Genomic DNA, 12,929 nt, shown 5'->3' with positions numbered 1-12,929 from the left:
TACATTACAGTTAGTACAACTCATCTCACCTCACTTTCAACATCCAGGGAATTAGCTGTCAAGGTCTGACCGCTGCAAGGTCTCTGTACAGTCAACAGGGAGAAATGATAAGAAGGGCCTATGTCTTCCCCCTGGCTGTAAAAGGAAACAGCTGTGCTTCACAGCTGCTAGACGTTTATTTTTCTGACCTCCATTTTGGGGAACAAGACTGTCACCCAACATCACATGGCACATACAGAACAATCGAGCGATCAGAATCAGCCAGCATTTGTTTACAAAAGGCAGGTCCTGCCTGACTAACCTGATCTTCTGTGACAAGATGATCTGCCTAGTAGATGAGGGAAGGCCATGGATGTTGTTTCCCTTGATTTTAGTAAAGCGTTTGATGACATTTCCCACAGTATTCTCCTGGAGAAATTGGCTGCTCATGGCTTGGACAGGAGTACAGTTTGCTGGGGAAGGACTGGCTGGAAGGCCTGGCTCAGTCACAGTAAATGGAGTTCAATCCAGCTGGTGGCCAGTCACTAGTGGAATTCCTCAGGGCTTGGTATTGAGACCAGTTTTGCTTAACAGTTTTATCAACAATCTGGAATATGGAATTGAGCGCACCCTTAGTAGGTGCAGACAATACCAAGTGAGGTGGGACTGTTGATCTGCTCGAGGGTAGGAAGGCTCTGCAGAGAGATCTGGATAGGCTAGACTGATGGGCCAAGCCCAGTTGCAAGATGTTCAACAAGGCCAAGTGCCAGGATCTGTGCTTGGGTCATAACAACCCCACGCAGCAGTGTAGGCTTGGGGAAGAGTGGCTGGGAAGTTGTCTGGCAGAAAAGGACCTGGGAGTGCTGGCCGACAGCCATCTGAACATAAGCCAGCAGTCCGCCCAGGTGGCCAAGAAGGACAGTGTCATCCTGGCCTGCATCAGAACTAGTGTGGCCAGCAGGACTAGGGAAGTAATTGTCCCCTGTATGAGGCACTGGTGAGACCACACCTTGAATATTGTGTTCAGTTTTGGGCCCCTCACTACAAGAACGATATTGACTTGCTTGTGCTGGGAAGAGCAATGAAGCTGGTGAAGGGACTAGAAAACAAGAGTTATGAGGAGCAGCAGAGGGAACTCGGGTTGTTTAGTCTGCAGAAGAGGACGCTGAGGGGAGACTTCATCGCCCTCTACAATTACCTGCTGGGAAGTTGCAGCGAGGAGTGTGTTGATCACTTCTCAAGTGCCAAGTGATAGGATGAGAGCAAATGGCCTCAAGTTGCATGAAGGGAGGTTTAGATTGGATATAGATATCGGAAGAGTTTATTCATTGAGGGAGTAGTCAAGCACTGGAATGGTCTGCCCAGAGAAGTGGTGAAGTCCCTGTTCCCGGGGGTATTTAAGAGATGTGTGGATGTGGCAGTAAGGAACATGGTTTAGTGATGGGACTAAGTAAGTAGGTTGATGGTTGGACTTGATGATATTGAAGGTCTTTCAATAGCCTGAATAGCAACCAGAATAGGGATCAGAAATTGAAAGATTCAGAACTGATCACTTACACCCCTTCTGTGTGCTCAGAGCTGCGAAAGCAGCAAAGCCTGCAGAATAAAATGCTGCTTGCCCCTTTCGAACTTACAACTATCTAAAAGCAGTTATGGAAGCAGTTATATGCTATGATGTTAATAATAATAGGGAACTGAACTCAATGAGCCGGGGGTTTCTTCCAGCCCTACGTTCACCATCCTTAGGGGAAGAACAGTAAAAAATATGATGGCCCTGCTCGTAATTAAAGGGAATATTAAAGGGAATGCAAACACCTGAAATGCTTGGAGCACGCGGGTTCCCCAACTGGCTTGTTGCAGCTAGGAACACTATAAAAGGAAACGTACCGTAATGGCTTTGGCATTGAACCCCTGGTGACCCAACTCTATCTGGATACATCTGACTTTGTCAACAGAATACTTGGAATATTTTGCTGAGTTTGCTCTCTGTTCTTGGACTTTTGTTTCTTTGCTAAGTAAATAAAACTTTTTGTACCATATCTTGTGAAATGGTGACTGCATTTAACTCTTAGTGGCAATAGTTAACCATAAGCTTATGGGTAGAAGCTGGGAATCCTGAATTCTTCTCAGGACTGACTCAATAGACAGGAAGATCCCACACCATTCCTTGAAGTAGGCTATTGTGTATGAATCAGCAAGACTGTTATGTCTATAAGAATTCAGCTCATTAGCTCAATACAAAAAAAAACAAATGACAACCATCAATATTGGCATCAGGTATCAAGTCACTGGAGGAGATCTGGGCCCAACATGAGATAAAAGACCCTTCAAATAATTCTGGTGCTAAGTACAAAAAGGTCCACCATTGTTTGTTTAGGGCGTCTTTACAGAAAAATCAACCATGTCCCTGGAGTAAAGTTCATACCTGATCTAAACAGTTGCTCCGTAAGTAACGTAGTGCTTGCTGTATGCTCTGGGGAAGCGGCTGTCCTGTTCTCTGGACATGAACTATCAGAGGCACGCCGAAGACATTCTTGTCCTTGTAGTCAGGTACTTTCATTCGCTTCATGAACTTTGGCACAGACCTGAAAATTAACACAAACAGAGTGCATGAAAATATCAGAGTATTTACAGAACCTTTCTGAGTAACAACATGAGTAGAAACTGGTAACTGGGACCATCTCCTATTTAATAAAGATGGTCAAATAATGTTTAATGGACAATACATAGACACTTTACAATCTGTATAATTGATGGATTTCTTGATAACTTTTACAGGTAGATGGCCTCTGTCTCTAAGATATATCATGACAATCTGCTCTAACAAAAGACATTTACTGTGCCAGTGTCATTCAGCTGAAAACAACATGGTTATACTATGGACTCATTAACAAAGGACTCCTTTATTAAGGATTCAAAGGAATTGCACTGCAAAAACTACTGGAGAGGGTATCTTAAAGAAAAGGAAGTTCAGTCCTCTAACATGTTGTATGATTTTTATACCATCAGTTATGTGGTTTAGCATTTCTGTTGCCTAACAATTTACAGTAATAAATGATGGTGAGAAATCCCTATGTGCCAGATGCATCCCTGGTGTCATGCAGTCGATTCTAGTCAAGTTACTTAAGCGAAGCTGTTAAGCTTGCTTTCTTCTGTAAATGATGGTGAAAATGGGAAGAAACTGGATTCCCTCTGTGGGAGTCATGACTACAGTGGAATTCAAAAAAAAGAGGATGAATATGACCTGAATATGACAAAGATTTTCTCTTCTGTGTGGGAAGGAGCTAAAACTTGGATTAAATGACCTACTGAAGGAGTACAGCATAAAGATTTACAGCTATTTAGAGTCCCACTGCTTATAAATCCTTAGAGACTGATTATACAAACTGAAGAAATATTTGCCAGGAGGGAAAACCTCTGTACAAACAGCAGGATCTAGATTTTGCTGTATTCTAATCTGACTGTTTGGAGTTGCTTAAGGTGAGACTCATTTCAGCACAGACATGCTGACAGCTAGCCAGAGGGAACTGCACCAAAAGAGAACTGCAAGCTGGGGGCTCATCTTACTGAATTTTAGCTCTCTGAAGGAGATTTAGAAAGACTTAGCAGTCCTGACTGCTTCTATACCCACTGTGGAGTGTGGTCTCCCACCTTTGAAGGGTGACCCAAACCCCTAGTCTTGCATAGGATAAGTTGCCTTTGGAGTTGTCTGTCTTCTTTCACTGACCATAAAGACAGCAGACCTGACATGCTCAGATCAGACTTGTAACTTTTTGGAATGCCTGATGTTAGTGAGGTGGATCTCACAAGTACTCCCTCGTATCTATTTTTCCATTTCTGAAGGTGAATTTTGGTAAAGTGCTTTGATTGTGAAAGTCACAATGTAAATGTCCAGTCATATTATTTTTGTACTCAACATCTGTGTATTAGGGAAAAATTCTGTTATCCTTTTGTTATTTCTCAGACACTTATAATCTTTTTATCTATGTCCGTTTCCATTCCAGGCTACCTCAGTCTATGTGGCCCATGAGGGTTAGTACACTATTAAACATGCAGATTTCTGTAGCTGTTTGCATATAAAGGGGCTGCGTTGCCGGTATTCATGTCCAGCTGCCCTTGACCCCACTGTCTGAGTGACCAGGTAGGCGTTACAGCTTTTACAGCTGCAAGCTGCCTTTAATGCAAGTCCAGACCTAGGGTAAAGCTTGCATCTTTCAATCTGTAGAGAAAATTCCTGTAACTGTTCTAACTGTTCTTTTAAATCACAAACAAAACAATATCAAATATATGAAATATTATCAGCAGCTGTTTCTTTTTGAATCACAAAATGAATTTTGGGGAAGACTTAGTGTAAACACTTCCTCCTTTGAATCACTCTCGCCTACTCCTGTTTATTTTTCTGGAACTCGAGTGTCATTAGAGAGGCTGGGGTTGACTCTGTCCGAGCACAGGAACGAAATCACATCTCCAGGATCTATTTCTGCCACTGAGTCACAAGGCAGCAACAGACTAAAAGGTACAGTTTCAAATTCTAGTGAAAGTCAATCGCTGCTCTGAACTGTATTAATTAAATCTTCTATCAAAATAATAGAATTGGAAAAAATTATTTCCTCCCAAAGATATCTCTTTTCCAATTAGTGATGGTACTCACCAGGTCCAGCCATGTTTGTTTGACATAGAGTACTTTTCCATGATGGCTGTAAGACGAAGTAGAGAGAATTTCTGCAGTAGATTCAGCTGGGCTGCTGACTGATTACTGATGTGAAGCGATGCGATGGAGTGGCTCAGACGATGAGAGATTTGGAAACTATGCCATCGTAATCGCCTATAGCAAAAAAAAAAAAAAAAAGACAATAGAAAAAGAAACAACTGCTTTAGTTGGGCAGAAAAGGATGGTATACTGTGAGATACAGCAGTATGCAAAACATACATAAACATACACATTATGGTTCATGGTGTGTTGACTAAAAGAAAATAGCTTGGAGGCTCAATTTGCTCAGTCTCTTGATTTTGGAAATGATCAAGCTTTGATTTTTTTTATGTTAGATTCCCAAGTGGGTGTAGGTCCAACACCTGTACTCAAGGAAGCAGCATGGCCTGTTATGCCCATTAGTCTACACACTTCCAACAGGATGTGTGAGATCTGGATTAAAATGTTCTCCTCCTGACTCAGAAATGGGATTTGATGCTTGGTCCCTCACCTCCCAGGAGACCAGCCTGACCATCAAGGTAACTGAAGATAAAGTTCTCCAGATAGCTCTATTAGTAAATACTGAAAGATTTTTTAGAGAAGGGGTTGAACCCTGTATCTCCTAGGTGAGACCCACAACCACCAAGCTATTGAGACCTTCACATCTTCTCTTTATCCCAATACACTTTCTCTATATACTGCATATATTGGAAAAAACTCATTTCAGTTTCTTGTTTGGCTAAACATGAGTTCTGGCTCAAATCCTACAAACTTTGGCACTGCTTATTTACTTAGCAGTTTGCCTGAGTTCACTTGCTTGTGATGGTGGTAAGTGAGCAAGCATGAGCAGCAGCAAATCATGGCACAGAAGAATTCTCTGTAAGGATTCAAGACTGACTGCAGATCAGAAAGTAACGAGTATTTTCTCACTGCTTCTGCACACAAAAACCCACCCTACAAACAGCTGTATGTATCCACAAAGATCTTTACTCATAGCCATGCTCCTCTGGCTCAAGAGGAACTCATCCCTCTAACTTGTAACCGGTCTCCTAGCTATTAACAAAATCCTGCTTTTTATTTTTATTAACAGGTTAATTGTATACTATCATATCAACCAGATGTGTAGGGGACTGGGGCAGGGTAGAGAAATTCTCTTTGAGAATAGAAGGACACATTTTTAAAGCAGACCAGGGCATAAAAATTGTGCATGAGGCTACTGACACATACACAGTGGGGTAAATAATTTCAAAAACCAATTGAAAATAGATTCCACAATATATGCAGTGTCCTATTGGATATTATGGATCAAGAGAAAAAATGCCTTAGTTTGTTCTATTACATCAATTCTCCACTGATTGCACATAAGAATTTCCAAAGCAGGATGTCTCTTCTGAAGTCCCACACTTTCCCTGGGAAGTCCCCTTTCCCATATAGGATGAGTACAACTGTAATGATGTCAGCCTTGTGACTCCCAGACTGAGTCTGCTTCTGCTTCACTTCACAGTCTGTTCTATTGTTAATGGAAGAGGAAAGATGGATTTGCATACACATCTTGCTACCTACCTGCTTGGCCTTGTGAGAGATGCTCCCACCCCAGAGTCTCTCCTGTCCCTAACACCAGTGGCCTCTGATTCGTTCAGGGATGTTCCATCTCTGTCCATGTCACTTGGCGTGGTCCGGCCATCAGAGACAGAGTTTCCTTCAAAATCAAGTGTGATCTGTGTGGGTGACTGGAAAGGCAACGATGGAGATTCCCTGACCCGATCATCATCAACCGGCAGACCTGGCAACACATTCTTTGACCAACCATCTACTACCTCCTGGAGTCCATTGACATGTTGCAAAATGTCATCTAAATGAGGAAAAAGGACATCTTTCTCTAAGTCCAGAAGGTCCCCCGTACTAGCATACAAGTGGGAACCTGGCACATTGTCATAAATACTAATTCTGCTCTCTTTAGGACAGCAGGCCATCAATCCGGATTCTTTTGGAGTAGAGCAGTTCTGTTTTCCTAAGGAGATGCTGCCCGTCCTCCAGTTTACGCCATTACTGTTGTCAGTAGGCGAGAGGCTTTCAATAGAAAGTGCCTTTGGGAAGGTCCCTGGTTTGTGGTCCTTGGGAATATGCACAACCAAGTTCTCTTGGGAATGAAATTCATTTTTGCGGTTTTGGTCCACCACTTGTCGTAAGGCTGCTCCTGACAGAACATCTATGTCCTCCAGGTACATCCCACCTCTCTTGTTTGCTTCGTGACATTTGCGTTCCTTCAAACACGGTGTGCTCACCCCACTGCTGCTGTTTTCGGACTGACTGCTTTCACTGCTGGATTTGGCAGAAAATGAAAGTCCTCTTTTGCCTGAATCTTGTCCTAAGTTTTGGAGATCACCATTGACGATCTGTACACAGTGCATGTCTTTCAGGGATTTTGGCTCATGCTGAAGAATCGGTCCGCTTATTTCTAAAGGACCTGTTCTTCCAGAGCCTTTTAGTTTTCCATGCACACCTTTCGCTTTTAGTGTCTCCATGCGTTTTAGAAAGGTTTTTGCTTTGGTTCGTGTTGGTTTCTCATTCTTCAGGTTGTCCTTGGGGAACAGGACAGTGCTTACTGCTGTGGAGTCCAACAGCTGTGTGCTTTCTACATCATGCTGGCCAGAGCAGTTGCAGGTCTCCCTGGCAGCACTGCTGATGCCGGATTGACTCCTGTTGTCACTTCCCCCACTGCTCTCACTGTGAATAGATGAGACCTCAGGTTCACTCAGATCTGTAAGGACGCTCTCGCTGCTTGTTGTATTTTTCATTTTAATGTCCCCAGAAGATCCATGTCTGTCTGATCGGTGAAGCAAAACATCAATATCGTCCACTCGAGACCATCGTCTGCTAGTTCTCTGGAAAGTCCATTTATTACTGATAGCACAGAGGTCTTCTTCATCTGAATCTTCACTCTGGAAAATAGCAAGTGACATACATTAAAAGCAGGTGCCTTTGTTATTTGAATTAATGCGACTGCTGCTCCATGTGAGCAAGAAATGGCAAAGCCTCCTTGAACTTAGTCTTATGAAAGATCAAAGACTGCAGTGAGCATCTTAACAAGTAAGGAATAAAAGCCTGCTCATTGTTAGGGAGGTCATGAGTCCTATCAGTGCCTCTTGGCTTCTGTGGGGTGGTTTGCCTTTGCCCTAAACTGCATAGGACTGATGCTCATAGTGACTGCCCAGAAAAAAACACACAACAAAACAGATTTTGAAAGGTCCATGTAGAGAAAACCTGACTTGCAGGGATGGTGTTAAAATATATACAGTACAGACTGGGCAGTGGCTGGGTACTACAGCAACATGAGCCATTCAAGCAAATATCCAACACTAACCTTAGTTTTGCAGCGAGAGCCAAGTAAACGTTGGCAATAGCAGCAATAATCTTCACAGATAGGTGAATCCAACAAGATTCATGTTTCAAAAACATGTCAGATAAAATACTTCAAAATAACACTTAAAAATAAAATAGCAGTAACAAATAATACTTGGAAGTATTATTGCTCAGGGTGAGTCTGAGGGCAGGTGTGGGGATGCAGAGCACCAATGCTCAGTCCTGGATGGGGCAGTGCCCACCACTGAGGTGAGTCTTCTGAGAGTGCCAGCCTTTGCCACCAGAGGCATCCCATGAGTGATGACCCGCTCCCCACCCCATGCTTTTTGGTTTCCCCCCACCTTTCCCAAGGCAGCAGCAGCCCCACAGCTCTCCCTGGTCTCATCTGGACCCCAGCCCTCAGCCTTGGGCATGCAGAATTGTGCTTATGCTTTGGCAGCTCCAGGAGCTAGTCTTCAATTCAGACAACATGTACCTTGAAAAAAAATGGATAAAAAAGCTCTCCCCATGACATTTTTCTCGTCTGTTTGCCCAGACAAAAAAGAGACATCTTCAGCATGAAGCACATAGTGTCAAACTCGCTGTTCTCTGAGGATGTGAAGCCCACAGCTGCTAATGAGTATCCTTTCCTTGACTTTCAACTGGGTTTATACTGCATTATTTTTGTACATTTGTTTTAGAGCCGAACAAACTAACTTCACCTACATGACATCCAAACAGCTCTTCACATTCTTGGAAGCAGTATGAAGGCAGTAAAATATGACAGGCTGTCAGACTAAAATGAGGTGCTAAACCAGAAAGACTATTTTGGGACTGGAAAAATTCTCATTTTAAAAGTCTATTATTAGAAGTATTTTTCTATGAGGTTTTGATGGTAAAGTTATCTCCCATCTCTGACTAGATCTCTACTGGCCTGTCTAATTGAAAAATGTAAAACAAATTTTACCAGAACCCCTAAACCTTAAATAATGTGAAACCTCAGGAGATAGAGATGGGGATCAGCAGTGTGCCAGGCCTCCCTCTTGCCATAAGCTTTTCCCAGTTTATCACTTCAAGTCAGCCAGATGTTTTAGATCATGTCCAAGCTATAAAATAAAATACAGCTATGAAATTTTGGGGTTAGTCATTCCTGTTTTATCTGTTAATGTCGAGGTGTGCAGTGCTCCTGCAGCTGGTGTTAGTTCATGGGAATGAATGGGTATCTTAGTTCTGCTGCTAGCTGGAGAGAAAAATTAAGCAGCTAGTGAAGCACTAGGAAAGGGGCTAGAAAAGGCTAACACTACTTTGACCATTTTGTCTGCAGGGAAGAAATGGAGTATCAGCCAGCTCTACCTTCATTTCAGCTTGGCAGTTTGCTGTATGTGTTAAAGGAATGGTCGACTGCACTGAAGAGATTCAGGCTCTTCAAAATCCATATTGTGGTCTTTGTAGTGCCACAAACTAGATATTTTAAAAACTGCAAGGGATGTACTTTAAAATATTTAGTAGTGGTAATTATATCTACAAAGCATATCACTGCTGAAGTGTTCATGGCACCAACCAATAGGATAAAAAAATATATTTTTATTTATTGTACATCCCAATAAACAAAGGGGACCTTAAAGAAGATTCCTTGCTAATACAAATCCCTGTTGCTGCACTAACATTACTGTATGAACTGTCAGGATTTAGCCTGTATTTTCTACAGGCTAGAATAGATTAAACTAGCCAAAGTGACAGAGACATTGTGAAAAACAACAAGAGGAGAGCACAGAGTATGAGTAGACAGAAATAAACATAAATTCAGTGGTGAATATACTATAATTAATTTTTAGAGTTTTTTTTTTAAGAAGGTAGAGTTGAACAGAAATTGCAATTGGTAGTAAACAAGTTTTGCAACTAACCACAGCAAAGAGAGGATTATGTTCTGCCCAAGAACCAGTCAGAAAATGCAGAGGGCTTTTGCTATTAAAAAAAGAAAAAGATTTAGTTTAGTTTTTTAATTGGTAATGAAACATGCTTGTGTTTCATCAGAAGAAAAATCAGACGAAATTATCTGGATACTGAAATGCTGCTGTGGTGACTCACTCCAAATTCAGCTACGCTGTGTGTCCTGTGACATAATGTGCTATTCTTTTGATGGAATCGGTAGAAATTGTGGAAGCCACAAACATCCTGAATGACCCACTGTTCTTGTTCGCTATCAGAGTGCCCTGACAAATGAGATAGTCCCCAAAAAATGCAGAGAGCACTTTACCAACCGACGCGTCACCAGCTATGGGGACAGCAGACCGAGAGTAGGTCTCAAAGCCACAATTCATTTCACACAGAGGGAGCAGACATCTTGGAGCAGCGAGTGTGTACTTCTACTGACCTAGGTTGAAATCAAGTGCACAGCTTTGGAGCACGTTCAAACGCCCATTTAATACCAGTATTCTTGGGAAGACGAGAAGGGGCAAGTTTCTTGAGAAGTGACTGATAACATTTGCCAAAGAGAAAGAGGTTTTGACTCACCGATTTGTCACAGCTGATTTAAAATAGTACAGCTTTTTGAGCAAGGGTATACTTTCCTAAGATACAGAGGGATGCTAACAAAAGGCAAAAAGTAGGTTTATTTGCGGTGGAATTTTGCCACATTTCTCCAGCTGGGTGCAGGAATTCTCATAAATCGACAGCTGCAGAAGGCAGTTAATCCAAAAGCTAATCTCTGTCTGTCCAAATCGCTTACGGACATATTTGCAACACATACACAAGGATTTCTGTGTGCGTCTCGATGAAGCCAACGGGAAGAGAGCAGCCCACAGTGTGAATGCACCTCCTAGCACGAGGCGGGTGGGTGGTGGGGAACGCTCACCCCTCGTTGGCTTTCACAGGAACCTTCTCTGGCAGCTCGCTTGGCCGTGTTTGGATGAATTGCTCAAGCAGCTGCGCTCGTCCTGTGCGAATCTGTTATGCTGAACCTCCAAAGCAAGCTGATTTTGCATTTCATTGTTCAGATCACCATAGAGACTATTAGGAAAGGCAGTATCTACCATTAAAAAAAAAAAAAGTTTACTTGATTCAATTCCAATTCAATTCCAGACCCAATTTCCAGGTTTTGTACTTGCATTTACATTTTTTTTTGTCAGCAGTCCCTCTTCTCTCATCTTCTCCCCCCCACGTTCTCATCTATTTTCTCTTGCTCTGTATCTGCCATCACAAATCTCTTCTGTCCCCTTTCTCCACGTTCATCTGTGCTCTGCTTCTCCCTGGCCTCATGCACTTACAGACCCAAATAGCTCCTGTCCCTTGAATGGGTACCAGGCAGGGCAGCCGCACTCCCACAGCAAAATAATGGTCACCCACAAGTAGAGCAGCTGAGGGCTTCAACCCATTCAGAAGAGGGAGGAGTGGCAGCAAAATTTAATAAAAAATATGATAACAAGAAAATACTCCTTTTTTAACCAACACAATCAGACACCTAACGAAGCAAGCAAGCATACAAACCTCACACCAAACCCAAAACATGTCAAAGAGCAGGAGAGGAACTAACATCTAAACAGAATTTCCAAAGGATAATCAGCGTTCACCTATGTGTTGCTTTTTGCAATTCCGTCCCTTGTGCAGCTCAAATATCTCTGCTTGAACACAAGTACACGTGTGCATGTACACAACCCAGAAACCTCTCCAAGCAGGTCAATGACACCATCGATTGAGTTGGCCTTAGCTGAGCGACCTCAGCCTCTCGCTGTACTGCCTACCTGCCCCAATCATAAAGGGATCCTGTAGCCAGGGGATTTTGCTGTTCTTTCTGTCAGGTGTGAGGTGGGTATTTGATGTGGAAAGTGTTGGCACTCAGCAAGGACAAGAAAAATCCATTAGGACCGAGGCAGTGAAGAAGAGATGGTATTCCCCTGGCTTCAGTGAATGGACAAAACGCACGCTAAGTAGGCTACGTACACAGGAGAACAAATGGGCACGGGTAGAAGGCAGAATATCTGGCCATTAAACTCATTCTTTGTCCAAGTTCCCTCAGTGTACAGAGTATAAGCAGACCAATTCTACAAAAATACAAAAAACACCAGTTTTTTTCTTCGAGGAAGTTTTTAAAAAGCATTAGACAAACAGTCTAAGAAAGACAAATATACTCCAAGATTTCTCAGCATCAGCCACTACCCTGTTGTGCGCCTGGGGGAATTTGTGACTAGAAAACCAAACGTTCAACAGTTAACGCTGGGCATGTTACAAAACTCTCAAAATCAATAGGCAGCTTCTGCATTCCTCGCCGAAACCCTTTAAGCTCAAATAATTCCCGTGTTACACAGGAGTTATAAGGATGACGGGATTTATTTTCATATTCTTAAGTGGGAATAAGTCAGAACAAGAAATAAAGAAAACCTGTTGTTTCCGTTCAAGGAGCTTCCATTTTTCCCTAGCCGGATTTTCCGTTGTGTACTCACATGGCATTGGCAAACAAGCCCGCCTAATGGAAACGCACTGTCTTTTCGCCCACTAACTTGAATCGCAGATACATAAAGCTTTAAGTATTGCATGTGCCCTTTTAACACACGTAGTATTGTTCCTGCTGTATTCGTCACAGTTTTTCCTTTTTTCTTTATATCTTCAAGATTCAGCAAACTGTTGTCCTTCCACATAATGCTGACGCGCACGTTCGGAGTCAAATACACTTAACTTACTTTTAAGAGCGTTACTGACTTAAAAACTAAATTGGGGAGCTCTAATCACAAAATCCAAGGTAAAGCCCGCACATTTCATGAAGTTTCCTTACCTTTTTTCTTTGGAAGTTCACATCGAGTTTCATTGAGGCGCACTTGTTCAGTGTGTTCAGTCGTCTACAGGGTAAAGTAAATTCAAAAGATTAGCTGCCTCTGATTAAAGGGCATGACTTTTCATAAGTTCAAAAGCTTTTCTCTTATCT

At 42.5% G+C, this 12,929-nt stretch overlaps 1 protein-coding gene across 13 annotated transcripts in view; it reads right to left on the bottom strand.

Moving 5' to 3' along the window:
• The window catches only part of STARD13 (StAR related lipid transfer domain containing 13), a 297,430-nt gene that overhangs the window by 18,680 nt on the left and 265,821 nt on the right, over window positions 1–12,929 (bottom strand). For all 13 annotated transcript variants that reach the window (XM_080568407.1, XM_080568405.1, XM_080568400.1 and 10 more), the window contains 4 exons: window positions 12,780–12,843; window positions 6,233–7,611; window positions 4,631–4,804; window positions 2,405–2,564 (listed from right to left, as the gene is read on the bottom strand). In XM_080568407.1, the coding sequence (XP_080424533.1) occupies window positions 2,405–2,564; window positions 4,631–4,804; window positions 6,233–7,611; window positions 12,780–12,843 (1,777 nt within the window). The remainder of the gene's footprint in view (window positions 1–2,404; window positions 2,565–4,630; window positions 4,805–6,232; window positions 7,612–12,779; window positions 12,844–12,929) is intronic.

Source organism: Anser brachyrhynchus, assembly GCF_964034855.1.
Source record: "Anser brachyrhynchus genome assembly, chromosome: 1".
Taxonomy (NCBI): domain Eukaryota; kingdom Metazoa; phylum Chordata; class Aves; order Anseriformes; family Anatidae; genus Anser; species Anser brachyrhynchus.
This window is presented reverse-complemented; position numbering and strand designations above follow the sequence as displayed.